This window comes from Brachionichthys hirsutus, chromosome 17, assembly GCF_040956055.1.
Source record: "Brachionichthys hirsutus isolate HB-005 chromosome 17, CSIRO-AGI_Bhir_v1, whole genome shotgun sequence".
NCBI classification, from domain to species: Eukaryota; Metazoa; Chordata; class Actinopteri; order Lophiiformes; family Brachionichthyidae; genus Brachionichthys; species Brachionichthys hirsutus.
In genome coordinates this window covers 10,429,426-10,445,445 of record NC_090913.1, presented here as the reverse complement: position 1 = coordinate 10,445,445, position 16,020 = coordinate 10,429,426, and the positions used below count along the sequence as shown (strand labels likewise).

General features: G+C 47.3%; 3 protein-coding genes across 3 annotated transcripts; 2 read left to right on the top strand and 1 right to left on the bottom strand.

Annotated features, from left to right (window-relative positions):
* Nucleotides 1-503: 503 nt before the first annotated feature.
* Nucleotides 504-1,226, top strand: fgfbp2b (fibroblast growth factor binding protein 2b). Its single transcript, XM_068751407.1, has one exon. It carries the CDS (start codon nucleotides 504-506, stop codon nucleotides 1,224-1,226), a length of 723 nt encoding a protein of 240 aa, XP_068607508.1.
* Nucleotides 1,227-4,244: 3,018 nt separating this feature from the next.
* fgfbp1b (fibroblast growth factor binding protein 1b) lies at nucleotides 4,245-5,850 on the top strand. The gene is given in 3 exon segments (XM_068751382.1): nucleotides 4,245-4,318; nucleotides 4,320-4,371; nucleotides 4,515-5,850. Coding segments are annotated over 3 exon segments (858 nt in total). The 3' UTR covers nucleotides 5,247-5,850.
* Nucleotides 5,851-9,521: 3,671 nt separating this feature from the next.
* Nucleotides 9,522-14,803, bottom strand: anxa5b (annexin A5b). Its single transcript, XM_068751498.1, has 13 exons — nucleotides 14,737-14,803; nucleotides 14,517-14,566; nucleotides 12,988-13,072; nucleotides 12,543-12,637; nucleotides 11,877-11,990; nucleotides 11,681-11,771; nucleotides 11,518-11,597; nucleotides 11,393-11,443; nucleotides 10,657-10,750; nucleotides 10,477-10,572; nucleotides 10,311-10,369; nucleotides 10,019-10,141; nucleotides 9,522-9,941 (listed from the first exon to the last, which is right to left on the bottom strand). The coding sequence occupies exons 2-13, from the start codon at nucleotides 14,517-14,519 to the stop codon at nucleotides 9,879-9,881; spliced, it is 954 nt and encodes a 317-aa protein (XP_068607599.1). The 5' UTR covers nucleotides 14,520-14,566; nucleotides 14,737-14,803; the 3' UTR covers nucleotides 9,522-9,878.
* Nucleotides 14,804-16,020: the final 1,217 nt, after the last annotated feature.

Here is a 16,020-nt window from a genome sequence, read left to right as displayed (position 1 = left end):
TGAGCCGTCCCTGAGACATGGTTGTCCTAAGGTACGTCTTGATCAACTTTCTGTGAGACGTCATCACTGAATCTGCAGCTTGGCTCCAGACATCCGGTCCTCAATAGTCAATGAAGCTCCTGTTAGCTTATATAATGTCCAGCTCTTTTTTTTTTTTTTTTACAATATTTGGTTTCATGTGTGTGCCGTCCTTCAGCCCTACCGCCCCCCCCCCCCCCCCCCCCATCATCTCCCACTGACTCTCTCCCTCCTCCCCCAGTTTCTGTGCCCCCACCCACCCGGCTGATCATACAACGCAAGCCTCGTGTGGTCTCCTCTCCGCCTATGTGTGCGTGTGTGTTTGAGGTGTCGGAGGGATGGGGTGATGTAGGAGGACTTCAGCTCACCTGAATAAGACCTTCTTTGTGAGCAGGAGCTTTATAAAGCCAGCTGCGCACTCAGACCCCCGCGCACACCCGACCCTTTCCGTGGACACCCCATCCCCTATCCTCACTAGCACCACCATGGGAGCCTTGATGAGAGTCCTGCTGATGGTGACGGCAACTATTTGCGTGTCGAGCGCTCAGACGAGCAGCAGCAGCAATGACAACAAGCAGCAGCAGCAGCAACGCAGCGTCTGGGACGAGCCCATCCGATTCAGCACCAAAGCCAAAGACTCCTGCACCATGGTGGTGTCTGGAGCCGGGGACTATACTCGCCTGCGCGTCTCCTGCAAAGCTCCGAGCCAAGGCCAGACCCAAGGGCGCGCCTACTACTGCGACTTCCAGGGGAAGCCCAACCTGTGCCGCGCCTACAACCTCAACCCTCGCCACTACTTCACCCAGATGATGTGGGACATGAGAAAGCTGAGCCACGCGTGCCAGGGACCTAAGATCTACCACCCGCAGATGTGCAAGAAGTCCCCCGATGAGGCCCAGATGACCTTCCTGGCCTCCTGGCCAAGGAGCACCACGCCCAAGCCGTCTAAGCCCACGCAGGAGCAGCGTAAGCTGGCGGTGGCTGCCCAAGCCAAGCCCGTCGCCACTCCTAAACCTCTGAAGCCCCAGCCCGGTAAGCCCCAGCCAGGAAAGGGCATCCAGACAAAGAAACCTTCCGCCAAGCCCGGGAAGACCACAATCCGTGCCACCGAGCAACCGGAGTCCAAAGCATCAAATATGGCTACCGAGTACTGCTGGAAGAGCTTCCATGGCATCTGCACTTATTTCATCGGCTGGTTCCAGAACTGAGGCGATGCAGGTGACTCAGGTGAGCGATGAAAAAACGAAGACGGCAGATAGTAGCAAGACGAAGGCTTATAGGCGTCTTTTAGGTGGAACCGAGAACCTCAGTAGAGCTGGAAATCATCAGAATGAGGTGTAAAAATGAACCGGTAGATTTTATATAGGCCGTTGACACACTGCAAAATATTTCTCCAGCTTTCTGACAGAAGTTTGAGATCAAATGAGCCTCATTTAAAGTTTTGTTTCAGGTTGCAGCCGCACAGTCAGAAAGCTCCTCGTCCTCGTCCACGTTCAACCCCGTCCCGATCGACGTGGGGGAGCCCGAAGTCAGCTGAGATCAAAAACACTCTGTGTCCCGTTGGCTGATGAAACACACAACAAGGCAAAACAAAAAGGAGAACATGGCAGGGATGTGATTCTGTTTGTACATGATGTAAAACTTACAAGTGTCTCACAAATGTGAATTTCAAGAGAATAAAATCATCATTTTCACCTCTTCCTCTTCTGTGTCACTCCGTTTCTCCTGAGATGAAATCACCCCCCGAGTGGCTTTTATGGCTTTCTCGACTCTGATTCCTTCAAAGGGCCTCTTGTTTCTCTTCGCCGGCGTCTCCGACATGTCTGCTGCCTCGCCGAGGAAGTTGTTAACAGACAGGCACAGAGTAGAGCCCAGACCGCACCCAAGATATTACGGCTCGGTCACAGGCAGAGCCAAACACTTCTTTGTATGAGCTCATGAATTGATGCCTTAAGATCAACCAAGTGCATGAACGGGGGGGGGGGGGGGGGGGCTGTGTGGCTGCAAATAAGATTAATATGTTTAGATTACAAGCATGAATTGATGCAGTCTGCGTTCTGTATATTTTATTCATTTAAACATCTATCAATGAAAAGTTGGAAAAAACTGACTAACGGGCAACAGTCGGAGGGAACTTTGATCTAATAGAGATATTCATTCAATGTTTATGTAACCGGATGGGATGTAATTAGGCAGGCAGGTGTGGGAGGGAGCACCTGTGGCCCATTTACCACTGATTGGGGGGGGGGGGCGTATATAGGTGCTTCCTCTCCCTCGTTCCAGGATCCTCATTTGTGTTTTTTTCCCCGTCGAAGGCAGGTTGGCCGTAGACTGTCGCTGCCTTGTCTCTCCTTTTCATTGGTTAGTTTTGTTTGTAGAGTGTTTTTAAGGACGTTTTTAGAGTCTTAGATAGATATTTTGAATCATTAACTGCCGTGCTGGTTTTCGGCCCTGTGGGTGGGAAACCTGCTGAAACGAGCTGGGAACCAAAGGAACACAAAATAGATCTTTAGGTTGAAAGTCCTAAAGTGGCGTTGTTGGCAGCATTTCGTTTAGCCCCATATGCCCAACGCCACATTTACAGAGATTTTAAAAAATGTTTGCTCCTGTTGTGTAAGCGAGCAGCGCCAAATGGAAATTCCATCTATTACGGAAATTCCCTACACTCAAAATAAATATAAATAAAAACAAATAATTGTTTTGGGCAGCATTGTGGCGCAGTGGTTAGCGCTGTTGTCTCACAGCAAGAGGATTGCATGTTCAAATCCAACTTGGGAGCCTTTCAAGAAGTTTGCATGAACGGCATCAGTGCGGTCCAGTCAGGTTCCACCTTCAACCACTAGATGGTGCTGCAGTGAATAAATATCAGTCTCTCCACACATTTCCCTCTGTCTCTCCCTCACTCGTTGAGGTCTTCAAAAAAGAAAAAAGAAAAGAAAACACACACACACGCCTCGTCAGACCAGTTTAATGATTTATTATACCGCACATATATGGTTATAAATTCCTCTTTAGCCTTTTCTGTTTAGCTTCTGCTGTTTTCACACCTGATTTACCCTCAAGGTTAACAAACCTTATCTTATTTAATCTACAGTTTCCGACGCTGTCAATGAATCATAAACCAGTGATTCCAGGACGCGGGCCCATGTCAGCCTTACACGGCTGCTTCCTTCCCGATCCTGACTCCCAGCCTGATCATTTTCAACACTTCCTATACCGGGTTGTGTTTGCTCCAACCTGCCGTAGCTGCGTCAGGTCAGGCATACGACGACGGGGTGGGGTCGGTTTACACTGTAGAATAATCTGTATCGGAACATGCAGTTCATTCAAGAGACCAGATTTACTGAATGAAATCATAATAAATGCCCTGCGGTAATTTGCAATTTTGCATCATATGAAATTTGCAAGCAGTATTATATTCCTTATTGACTTTTAATAATCGTTGTAGTTGAATAATATTAACTTCAGATGTTCTTTCTGTCAGATTTCCATGATTAAAAGCAAAAACAATGTTTCTTAAATTTAATTTCACAAATTCTTCTATTGGAATATATAGCAACTTTTTAAGTTTTATTAGTCTAAATGTCACTAAATGTAAAAAAATAAAATAAATGAACACAAACCAAAAATGCGACCAAGTCTGCCGTGAAGACTTCTGCCTCTGAGTGCAGATAAAAGGAGGAGTGGGAAGGAGATGACCTCTGGGATGACCTCTGGTGAATGTGTTACTGTTGGGAAGATAACAGCGTCTGAGACGGAACTGGGGCGGCTGAAGATGCGTTCAATGTCAGCGCAGAAAGAATCAGACCCAGAACAACCAGGACTCTGTGACAAGAAATCTAAATTCCTTTCATTAAAGTTAGAATAGTTTTCTAACTTTGCATTATATTATTTTCACTTACTTGAGGGGCGTTATAAATCTGTACTTTGGCAATCGCTCATTTATATTACACTACTTCCATCCGCAGGATAAAACCTTAATTCAAACCATCTCCTGCATGGCGGCAGCTGATTGGTGGAAAAGTCGGAGTCGAGCCTCCAGGACGGCCTGGCGCGTCACGCGTAATAACGCTGCGGCGTTGTTAGATTGAACCCGCACTCGCTGATCCAGGGTCAGGCTGCTCGTGTTGAGTTCGGGCATGTCGGGTCAGGCCAGAACCAAACAGCCGTCCCGTCCCTCCCTCTTTCAGAGAAAGCGCGTCCCCTGACGTTTCAGTGGGGACTGAATGGAGGTGCGTGATCTACGTCAGCGTGCTGTTCCGGGAAGGGTGGGCGTGCCGCGGCGTGTGTATGAAAGCCATCCACGGAGACCCACAGAGATCCACAGGACGCAGCGTCACGCAGTCACCTTCGGTACTTTGGTTGTAAATGTGACTTTCTTCCATGTATTTTTTTTATACGCGTAACAGCTAAAACTCATTAATATATTACATAATATAAATATTTCCAGTGTTTCATTAATTTTCCTTTATTTTAACCATCCTCTTATCTTTCAGATAAACTACCCACTGAAAGAAGACATGGCGCCGACATGGACCTTTGCGCTTTGGCTGCTGCTGCTGGCCTTTCTCGGGCAGCAGATCTCTCCATCCTCCGGTGTGCGCCACAAGAGCCGAGGAGCAGACAGAACCGTGACGGGCGCGCCGGGCGCAGCGCTGAGGACCGTGGGCAGGCCCACGGCAAAAGGCCGCGGAAAGTTCAACATCAGCGACGACACGATGGAGTGTTCGTGGGTGGCGAAAGACGTCGCGGACACCGTGAGGGTGTCGGTGAAATGCGAGAACCCGGCGGCGCGCATCACGGGGGGGGTCACCGACCTCGAGTGTCGCTACAACGGCAGACCTGCGCGCTGCCGGGGCTACCGGGAGAACCCCAAGGGCTTCTGGAAGCAGGTGGCCCGCGCGTTCAGAAAGCTCCAAGGCAGAGTGTGCAAGGACAAACGCGCGCTGGTGAAGGCCGGCGCGTGTAAGGGCGCGCCGAGGGACGCGCACTTCAAGCTGGACATCCACAGCGCCGTCGCGTCCGCGCAGTCTGGAGGACTGGACGTCACCAGGCCGCCGCCGCCGCCACGGACCACCGGCAGCAGCAGCATCGCCTTCAACAGCACGACTCCGAGAAACTGCACCGGGCGCGTGGACGTGCGTGAGAGAGCGGAGCAGCACTGCAGCGCGTCGTGGAGCAGCCTGTGCGCGTTCTTCTTCTCCATGCTGCAGAGCGACGCGTGTTAACTCCACATCTCAGGACATTCCGACTGACTGTTTGTGTTTGTGAGGAAAGAAGCAGTCGACAAATGTACTCATTTTCACATCTCGCGTTACTTTGCGCATTTGGATGATTTTTTTACGCAGTGAACCGAATGATTTAGTTTGTTTTTCAGATACAGTAAAACGGTTTACGTTACTTAACCACGTGGATATTAGGTGATAAGTACCTGTTAATATGAGTTATTTAGCTGTGGTAATGGTGGAAAGTAATCCAGCACCATTTCTATTACTGTTTTAAGTACAGTACTGAGGCACTTACATGTTGAATAGTTTGATTTTTATGCATTTTATACTTCTTTAACCTTCACTGTTTTTTATGTGGCTGTTACTTTTCACATTTGTACTAAAACATGACAGATTCATATAAAACATGCCCTGATCTGGGGGTTTCTTTTCTTTTGTGAAGTATTTCTTCAGTGTTTTTTTTTTTAATTCAAGCATACAAAATGAATATAGCACTGTGTGTCACACCAAACTGTTGAGTGATTATTTTTTATGGAGTGTGGCACTTCTAACACTGGAAAATGTATATTAGTCGACCATGTAAACGACAATCTGACTGTATTTATGCACCACAAATAAAATACTTTATATTTATACGGTTTTCCTGTTGCCTGGAACAAAATGAGACTTTGGGGTGAGACAGGTGGATGAGAGAAGACCTCAACTAATACACCAACACGTAAAATAACAATTATTTAATCTTCTTTGACTCCTAAAATATGAAACATTCTGTTTGGAAGCATTACAAGAGAAACAGCTATACTGTATTCTGATAAACTCTTCCAACACTGTGTCCTTGGGAAGCAGACGTCCTGAGGGAATGTTGATATTTAGAATTCAAACCTGCCTTGGGAAGACCTTCAGAATTTTATAACAAACCAAATGTGGCGATCAAATTTGGGAGTAGAGAAAGAAAATCCTAAATCATCTTCTCATCTTAGAACCTTTTTTGTGTGACTCATACTACTTCCTCTGACATGGTGCTATCAAGTTAAAACACGATACACTGATGAAAGCAGAAGGGGTGCAGCCCAAGATCAGGTTTGTTCCTCCTGCTTCCTGCAGCAGTCCCTAATTACTTTCTCAGAGACAGCAGCCAGCTGCCTTACCATCCCTTTATTTGAAGGAAGTAACGGCTGCTGTAACTCAGCTGCATGCGGATGTATATGTTGTGTAATCCTCAAACAAGTGCAACCACAGATGTGGATTTTATGCTTTCCTGTCTACTCTTGACCCTCCTGACCTCTGACCTGCTGCAACTCTGTCCCCTCAATCAGGCGCTCGGAAAAGCCAACTGGAGAGCGACTCCCACCTTCTAGCGGAAGTCCGCTCTCTTTGATGACACAAAAAGGGATACTTGTCAACATATTGGTTTACCGACTCCTTCTCCACGGCTCAAGGACGCATTCCAGGAAGGAGGGAGAGGTCAGAGGTCAAGGGTGAAGACGGAAATGAGGATGCCATGCAGTGTGGTCTGTGCTTGAAAGATCCGCTGCACTCGTTATGTGGGTCTATTTCATTTATCACTCCCGACTCCTCCAGGCTTTGATCAAAGGGGATTCACCGGCAGGTTAATGCAGCCCGGGAATCTGGTTAGATGGAGAAAGGACTTGGTTTGGGCGCGGGTAAGAGCTGACGGTTCGTCATGCATCCGTTCCTTTCACACAGTCAAAGGTCAGCAGCGCCGTTATGGATGATTAGAGATCTAATGAGCAGATACCGGGCTGCAGCATTAGTAACATGTTTGCTCATGATTGTGTCGGTTGTGTGTGTGTGTGTGTGTGTGTGTGTGCGATTCCTGTCTCAGTCCAGAGGACTGAACACACATTCAAGCACAAAGCCGCACGAACCGCAGCGTCACATTCGGTATAAGTGAACCCAACTCATCCGGAGTCGCGTCTGAAAGGTTTTTGCTTTCTTTATTTGCAGTCATTTTCTGTAATATCCATTTAAAATAAAGGGAAATAAATACATAATAAAAAAATCGACCCCATACCATAAACAGAAAACTACGTTATGCCCTTTTTAATGTTAGAACTTGCGACGTTCCGTGTAAATAGTGGACATCCTGCATGTTTAACAGCCCCGTCAATACAAAGGCTCCTAACCTGTCAGTAATCTCTTAATAACCTAAGGGGAAAAGTGTTTTCACTAATCACAGACGCACCGGCGCTACATGTAGGCGTGTACAGTATATACTTGTACATAACGGGGACGTGTCTCATCTTGTTCCTCACACAGGGAGGTGGAGTTCATGCATCGTAAACTAAACAAACACCCACGAAATACCAACCTACTACTCCTCCGCCCAGAGACTTCAAGGCGCTTTTGTGCATTTGAGGTTTTTATTTACAGCTCTGGCAAAGTTTTCCAGCTCCTATTCAGAGATGAAACGGCCTTTAGGCTGAGGTTTGTTTGGTGTGTCTTTTAACGCCGTCACTAATCATGTGTGCATCTGCACGTCAAGGCAGATCTGCTTTTATTCACAACACAATGAGACAAAACATTCCTGCTTTACCTACAAGGGATCATGGTTGCACGAAAAGCTATGAAGTAGAGCGCAAAATCCTGAACGCGAATCGGCCTCAGTGTCATCGGCCACCGCCGCCACCAGGACCTGGACTCCAAAGGTAGGATTTATACATGACTTCAACCTCTAGTCTCTCCTCGCTAAAGTAGCATTAGCAGAATGGACGCAACCGTCTGCAGACAAACAGCCTCTTGTTTCCGACCTCTCCCTCCTGTCTTGCAGTGACTCCTGTTCCCGCCACTCCACATCACCTGATCCTCACCTGCCCTGCTCCTCCTCCTCCTCCTCCTCCTCCTCCTCCTCCTCCTCATGCATGCAGTATAAACTCCACCCCATTTCCAATCATTCCCCGTCTCACACAAAATTGCGCTTCAGTTTTTTAGTAGCGCTTCGGGAAGTCGGTGTTGAGAAAGTGAAACCCTGCTTGAGATTAGAGGGTCCGAGGAAAATACGGAGGATGAAGTTGCGTACAGCCTGGAGTTATGGATTTGTGATTATTTGCAGATTTTCAGTCATCACTTTATATCAGGTTATCAAAACAGCCTATTAATTTTAACACAATGGGCCTGAGAGTTATACTTTATTCTTGGTTCATTTATATGTTTCTAAATCTGACACATATTTTGGGGATGAAAATCTGGAATGTGATCCATTCTGCCAGAAAAGCTTCACGGACGGATGGAACATAATGCTTCCTAAAGATTGACTGTTGGTTGTGGTGGAAAAAATATATACAATATATATTATAGTAAATATAGTATTTTTTAAAACAATAATTTCTTAATTTGCTTCGTCCAACGGCGTGACAGATGGACTTACTGGAAAGTAAACTTGACATTGAACTCCTGCCTGTGGATGAAAGGGCCTCAGTGGAAGCGTGATGAATGAGAAGAGCTTGAGGGGGGGGGGGGGGACGTCAAAATAAAACCCGACGCTCCACTAAGTGCTTCAGATCAGACCTACAAAGCTGAACAGACCGGGCCCACCCACAGGCAGCCAAAAACACGCAGGGCGGCGAGGTGGGAGGAGTCGGCGGCATTGTTCTTCCTGTGGCTCGAGGTGGCCTGACCCCCACACCCTGCCGTTCGGACCTTGTTATTGGCCGCTCGTTTCCATGGCAGCAATCAATGGCAAACACGAGTAACAGAAAGGAGGCCTGCCTGTATGTCCAATGCTGACATACAAACTTATAAAGGCCGAGTAGGTTATAAGACACTTTAATGGTTGTGACAATAATGTATTTATATATTGTTAAAATGTGAAGTCTGTTTATGATTTGTAAACCTTCCAGAAAAAGCTTTTTCCGAAAGAATAAACAAGTGAACCCAAAAGTTTATAAATGGGAAATCCCTCGCGGCATGCTGATCCTGTTTGCAGCAGCCACAGCTGGACTTTGTTCAAGGAGATGATTAAGCTTTAATCAACTATTGATCTTTCCCCATTTATATTGTTCCATGATTTTAAACGGTTATGAATGAAAATGTAGGAAAAGTCTTGCTTTGCAAACTCGTCAGTAATTGGAGCTGCAACGTAATGAAGGAGAAGTTCAAAGTGTTCTTCTGCCCTTCTTGATGAAGACTCCTCACCCAGTCCTTTAAAAGCGGCTCCACCTCCCTCTAGCGGCCATAAGATGTCAACACATCATCTACGCGACAGAAACTCAACCCCGCAGAACTAAGTTTGGTGCCGAGACACAGAAACAAGCGTTTTTAGTTGTACTTCATTAACTGAAATGTTTATTACTGCATGATTGCTTATGCCATACAAAGTGCAAACAAAATAATCGTGGTCTGATGCCTTTAGCATTACAAATTCATATTAGAACATTTAATTGTACTGAAGATGTTAGTCAACCACAAAGCTGCGTACATGTAGACGTGAACGAAATGTTAGCTACCTTTCAAGGACTGGAATCAGTTTAATCACGCCCGATGGGGCCATCGCTCACACACACACACACACACAAGATTACTGCTGCTGTTGGTGGAGCCGATGAGCTGATTGGGTGAACTTGGAGAAGAGGCACTTCAGATGTGGTTTTCTGCCATCGATTGTCGTCATCATTACGCTTCGTCTCCTCCACAGAGCAACAGTAAGGCCTTTCGGTAGTCGCCGTTAGTATCTCCCTGCGGCACACAAGCACACAGGTTCTTTAGAGAGAAGGAACAGAGGTATGGCGGGTGGCGTTTTTGCACGTTTGTACCTTGATCATGGAGAACAGAGAGCAGGCAAACATCCTCCTGAAGTGAGTTTTGATGTCCAGCATGTCCACCTCGCTGCGGCTCACCATGACCCTGACCAGGGTGTTGTCATCCGTCCCCGCACCCTGCAGCAAACAGCACAAAGATGAGACCATCCTATTCCCCTCCCGACCAGCAGAGGGAGCCTTTTTCCATCAGCAGTGGAAACACAAGTGTTTACGCAGGTTTGTGGTTGCTTGCGCTTTGTTGACATCTTTAAAAAGTGTTTAAATTGTCACTTCAGACACATCTTACCTTCATTGCGTAGTACAGAGTCTCAGCAAAATAGGCTGGAACGCTCCTGGCACATTTCACTTTACAAGAAAAAGAAGACAGGCAGCGACGATTAAACATTTGCCCTCATCACCTCTAAAATGTGGAATTGGGGAAGGGGGGGGTGGGACGACGCTTCATTCCGTACCCACGGCCAGAAGCAGATCCCTCAGGCCTCCAGATGTCTCCCTTTTAATAGTCTCCTCCATCTCGAATCCAGACAACTTCATGTACGCATCAAACACTGAAACACGCAGGCGCAGAGTGAGTGCGGTCGTTTCACAGCATCATCAAACAAGTGCAAAGACTTCCTGATGGAGACACAAACCTCTCCTGAGATGCTCCGGACTGCGGTTTCCCAGGATGGTGACGAACGTTTGTTCGTCGGTGCCAAACTTCTCCTCTCCCGCCTTGAAGAGGACCTACGGCCACAGAAACAGAGAGTGCACATCAGAGTCAATTCAACAGTCAAATATAAGGAAGTATATTTACATACATTTATCTTGTGGCGCTTTAACACGAAACCATCAACTTGTGACCACTCCCCTTTAAATGAAATGACTAATAAAGCTGAACTGCTTTTGAGAAGAATTTGGTTTCCCACCCAAATACGAGCCTCGTCCATCACGGCTCTTATTAAACTTAAACGAGGAACAGATTTAGCGCTCTCACACTTTCCCTGCAATAGTTTTTGACAGAACGTTTGACAACTAAACAAGTTACAGCAAAGTCTCCACGGCGCTGGCGATGAATCGTGTACAGACAAAACCCTCCACAAATCAGCTGATCCATCGCGCAGCAGCAAGAGCAAGGTGATATTAGTTCAGCCATCTTTTAGGTGTTTCTAATAATTATAATACATTTTATTTAATACAATTGACATGTCATAGAAATCTCAAAGTGCTAATATGTTTTTTTAAAGACTCTTCCTCCACTTAAAAGCATAATAAACACACAAAAGACAGGCTTCAGAGGTCAGTATTTACAGCCTATCCAACACACCCCGAGATAAGAGCACAAAGACGATAGCGATGAAGAGGAGCAGCGATAAAGAGCCGACTCACCTGAGCGTCGGTCTCAATATTTCCCTGCTGGATCCCCGTCTGCCTGCTCGCCTGAGGAGAGAAAGCATTTCTGTCAGAGGAGAAGTAGAACCTCGAGAGACAGGGATCGAGAGAAGAGGATCCACCTGCAGCAGAATGACCAGAAGTCTCTGGAAATGGCCTGAAGTGTCACCACACACATCCTCCTCCAGGTCGTCGTCGTACTCTGAGGAAAATAGGATCGTTTCTTTAAAGAGCGATTTATTGATCGTCTTATATTCTGCGGGTCCAGATGTGTTTGTTCGTCACCTTGTTTGTAAGCGGCGATGATCTTCTTCACCTGCTCAGGCGTTCTAGAGGCCAGGATCTCCACCAGGACCTTCTCGTCCGTTCCCGCCCCCTACAGGTCAAAGAAGGAACATCTGATGAAATGAGTGCCCATAAAGCACCCCTCCCTCCCCACCCCATCTTCAGCATGCAAGCGTCTGGACACCCCAGCTCTTACCTTGATGGCATCACGGAGGGATTTCACATCATAAGCAATGGGAGGGGTCATTAATCCCACGATCAGGGTCTCAAACATGCCGCCAAGCTCTCCCTTCAGGTCAGACTCCAGATCCTACCAAGGAGAAAGCGGCACGGAATCCATCAGAAACTCCACAGCGGCGTCTTAGTTCATCGGCTGCAGCCGAAAGACGCGGTCGCTAAGGGCGCAGTCGCTAAGGGTGCGGTCTAATAACATGATCTGCTCCTCAGAGTATTTCCTGTCTGCTCCTCCGGCTCTTCCCTTCCTAACCCTCGTGTTGTGAAGCGGCCTTCCGGACATCGAGCGGCGTCGACAGCTGGAGACGATCAGCCGAGTCGTTCTCAGTGTTTGTGTTGTTGTTGTATATTTTCTAGACGACGTGGGCGATTTGATTCTATATTATTAACCCCGTTGAGCATATCATTTAGCACAGATGAGATGAAAACGCAATCTGGACCCATATCACATGGAAAGTGACGTGAAGTCTGGAAGGACCCGCGGTTAATGCAGACCGTTTGGAGCAGGCTCATTGGCCTGCCGTGGCGTTAGTCACGACCACGGAACCGCACGCCGGACAGCCCTGACGTCCCCGTTGGAGCGCCGGCGCTCGTTTATGCGCTTCGACAGCTGTAAAGGAAGTCCAACCTTTCCAAACAGAGTCTTGTAGGCGGCCTTGATCTCCTGCCTCTGGGCGTTGCTCCGAGCCGTCAACAGCTGCAAGATGGCGTCCTCATCGGTCCCTACGGGGAAGTGGGTTTATTTATTTATGGTCTCAATGTACACACATCATATAAGACCGAGCAGGCCGTCTCATGACAGACTCTCAGTGACATTTCTTTTAGCCACATAATTGCAGCTTTCAGTCCAGGTCAGCAGATGCGCTCGCTCAGAGCGACTCAAGTTTCATCTCCGCTCACGTGCCGATGACTCACTCCTGTGGGCGGAGCTCCGACGCAGGCAGCGAGGAGGATTACTACAGTGTTTGAACTCCTCCCGAAACACTCTCTCACTGGTCTGCTGCTGCAGCTGGTCCCGTCTCAGAGGACGCCGCGCTAGCAAGCAAACACGCAGACCACTCTGTGCATCTTACCCAGCCCTTTCATGGCCTTGTGCAGGACCTCGGCGTCCGCACTGGCGTTGAAGTTTCCGCTGGCTCTCACGGTTCCTCTGCTGGCCTGGAGGACAGAAGGGCGGTGCACGGGAGGATTCATGTGGGGCTTTTACAGATGCACGTCCATAAGGCTAACGTGATGCAATGATTATCGGCTTTACCAATCTATGAAAATGGGGGGGGGGATTTCAGAACAGCAGATCAATCCCTACCGAAGATAGCAGGAATGCGATAAGGTTGTAAAACATTTACTTTAAGATCAATTTCAGAATAAGAGCGTCCTGTTAGTGACAAGGCCGCTCTCCTTCTGGAGTAGACGCTCCCTAAAGAGACAACAGATTCAGATACAGGGTGAACCCCCCCCCATGGAACGTCCCTGGAGTCTAAAATGAAAACTGGCCGTCTGTAAACGCATCCAGTGTCCACAACCAGGGTTCTGTGGGAGGGTAAGGAATGCCAAAAACATCCACGAGCTCTCCATAAACACACTCAGCAGCAGCAGATCAACACAATCTAATCAGCTGCTCGGACAAACAGCTCGATCACACACACAATGGCGACCCTTTGTGCCGGAATGTCCTGCAGACCGATCGGACCCGATGGAGTTTGGACACGACCCGAGTCCAGGGTACGTTAATCCAAGTCTGACTTCAGCAACTCGGGCATGAATAACGGATGCTTTTACGGATCAATTTGTGCTTTACTGCATTCCCAGAGAGAAAGAAGACACGGAACATCTCGATTCACAACCCTGCACTCAAACTACACCCCCCGAGACACGGCGTGCAGGAAGGTAACGGCATCGCCGTGGACTTTCCGCGCGATGTTTACACTTTCCGCGGCCGCTCCACCCCGTTGGGGAACAGAGTCCCCCTTTAAGGAGGGTGGGCTGCTGTAAACTCCAGGCGAGACGTGGAAACGAGAGTCTTAAACACAGAAAGAGGAGGAGAGGCAAGGAGACCCACCCGAATGGAACAGAGCCCATGAGTCATACACCAAAATTTCCCAACTTCCCCCCCCCCCTAAAAAAAAGCCTCTTTGTAGCACCGCAGGCATGCAAACTGAGCACACAAGACTAAAATCACACTCGGAACTTGATAAACTGGAGAGTTTTATTAGCTGTTCTACGTTCACAGCAGCCGGTTTGTATTTAACCGCACGGCGAAGCCAATCAATCTCTTGATCTTTCCCAGATGTACCGTCTCAACTTCTGCATTCACAAAAAATAGGTTTCATGTGTGTGTGTGTGTGGGGGGGGGGGGAGGATCATAACGTTTCCTCAAAACTGGCTTAATACTCACACAATGACATTCAAATCTAATCTTATCATTGTATAATAATAGGGGGGGGGGGGGGGGGGCGTTGTCCTGAAGTTAAACAGGGTAAAAACCCAAAGTGAGTCATGCATTTGCATAAGTAACGGATATTTGCAGAGAATACTTGTTTCATCTCCTTCCGTCTAACAAAGTTTCACTTTGGGGGGAAACCGTGAGATGAAAATGACTCACCATGTTGAGGCTTTTGGAGGTTTTTTAATTTTCACCGGAAGGAATAAAGTCTGTGGGGAGAGAGAAGAGAAAGCAGTTTGTCGAGATGGGTCTACTTTAAACATCCGCAGAAGCCTGACTTTGACGGGTCGTGACGTGTCACTCTCCACCGCAGGTAGACGGAGGATGATGATGATGATGATGAGCATAATGAAGTTAAGTGATGAAGAGAGAAACTTACCTGAGCTGAAGCTGTCAGATGAAGCTCGGTGAGCAAACAGAGATCCGCCGCAGACAGGAGAGAGAAGGAAAGGGAAGGGACGGGCGGTGAAATACTCTCCCCTGCGCGCGTGCGCGTGACGCTGCGCGTGTATGGGCCACACCCCGGGTGCACACGGGCCAAGGCTCCCGAAGCTCGGTGGGAAATGTAGTTTCACGTGACTCCAGAATGACGTCACTCATGAAATTTTCGATTAATAGACAAGCAATGGAAATATCACGTGACGTGCCTCCCACTGGAGACTGTTGATTATTAAAACTCTAATTGCATCCACGTTTATGTTCGTTTCCTAGTGTGTGTGCGTGCGTGTGCGTGTGCGCGCGTGTGGGAGGGGTGTACTTTCTTATTTGTTTGTTATCAGGATATCTTGTCAATAGATTTTAACGGATGAATTTGTGGAGGGATTGTTTCCTTTTTTTTCTCCTGACAAATGTTAAGTTTGCTTTGTTTTGTTTTTGTCTCCATGACAATCCTGATGGGGTTCGATGCATCAGTATTCTCGCCATGGGTGTGACCCCATGACTTTACCACAAGTGTGTCAGACACACACACACACGCACACACACACACGCGCGCACACGTACATCCAGCACAACAACAACGCTGAGGAGCTGCAGCATTTCATGGGTAAATGACCAGCATTGTCCATTTAATGCTACCACATCAGTGTTTATGGATAAATAGAAACACACACACACACACACAAGTTAAAAGGGAAAGTGCACACTGTTATCAGAGCACTGCTACAACCAAAAAATATTTATGTCATGAGAGTGGTGAGCAGAAGCTTTTAGCATTGTCCAAATGACCAAAACATTGAAACACGCAGTTAAAAACTCCATAAAGAGCAAGTACAAAGTAGAGTGGCGTTATCTGTGTTTTGTCAACAGCGCCCCCCCTCCCCCCTTTGACTCGCATGTAGACATTAGATCCATTTTTTAATGATAAAATATTGATGAGCGTAGGTTAGAAGACATTAGAGCGTGATGGACAGCAGGAAGCTATCTGCACTGCACTCACACATACAACATAAACGTACAATAATCATACAGTACTACTCTGCTGCTTGTGGTAAACATCCAGCTAGAATATATGATGGATCCTCATCAAAATTTAATAAGATATTTAGATATATAATGAAAAAAAACCAGATACTTATTAGTTGTTTAGTATGCAGTTTAGACCTTTTATGGGTTTTAAGGGGTGTTTTCTGTAAAGCAGCTTAAGAAATCTAAAAGAACTTAA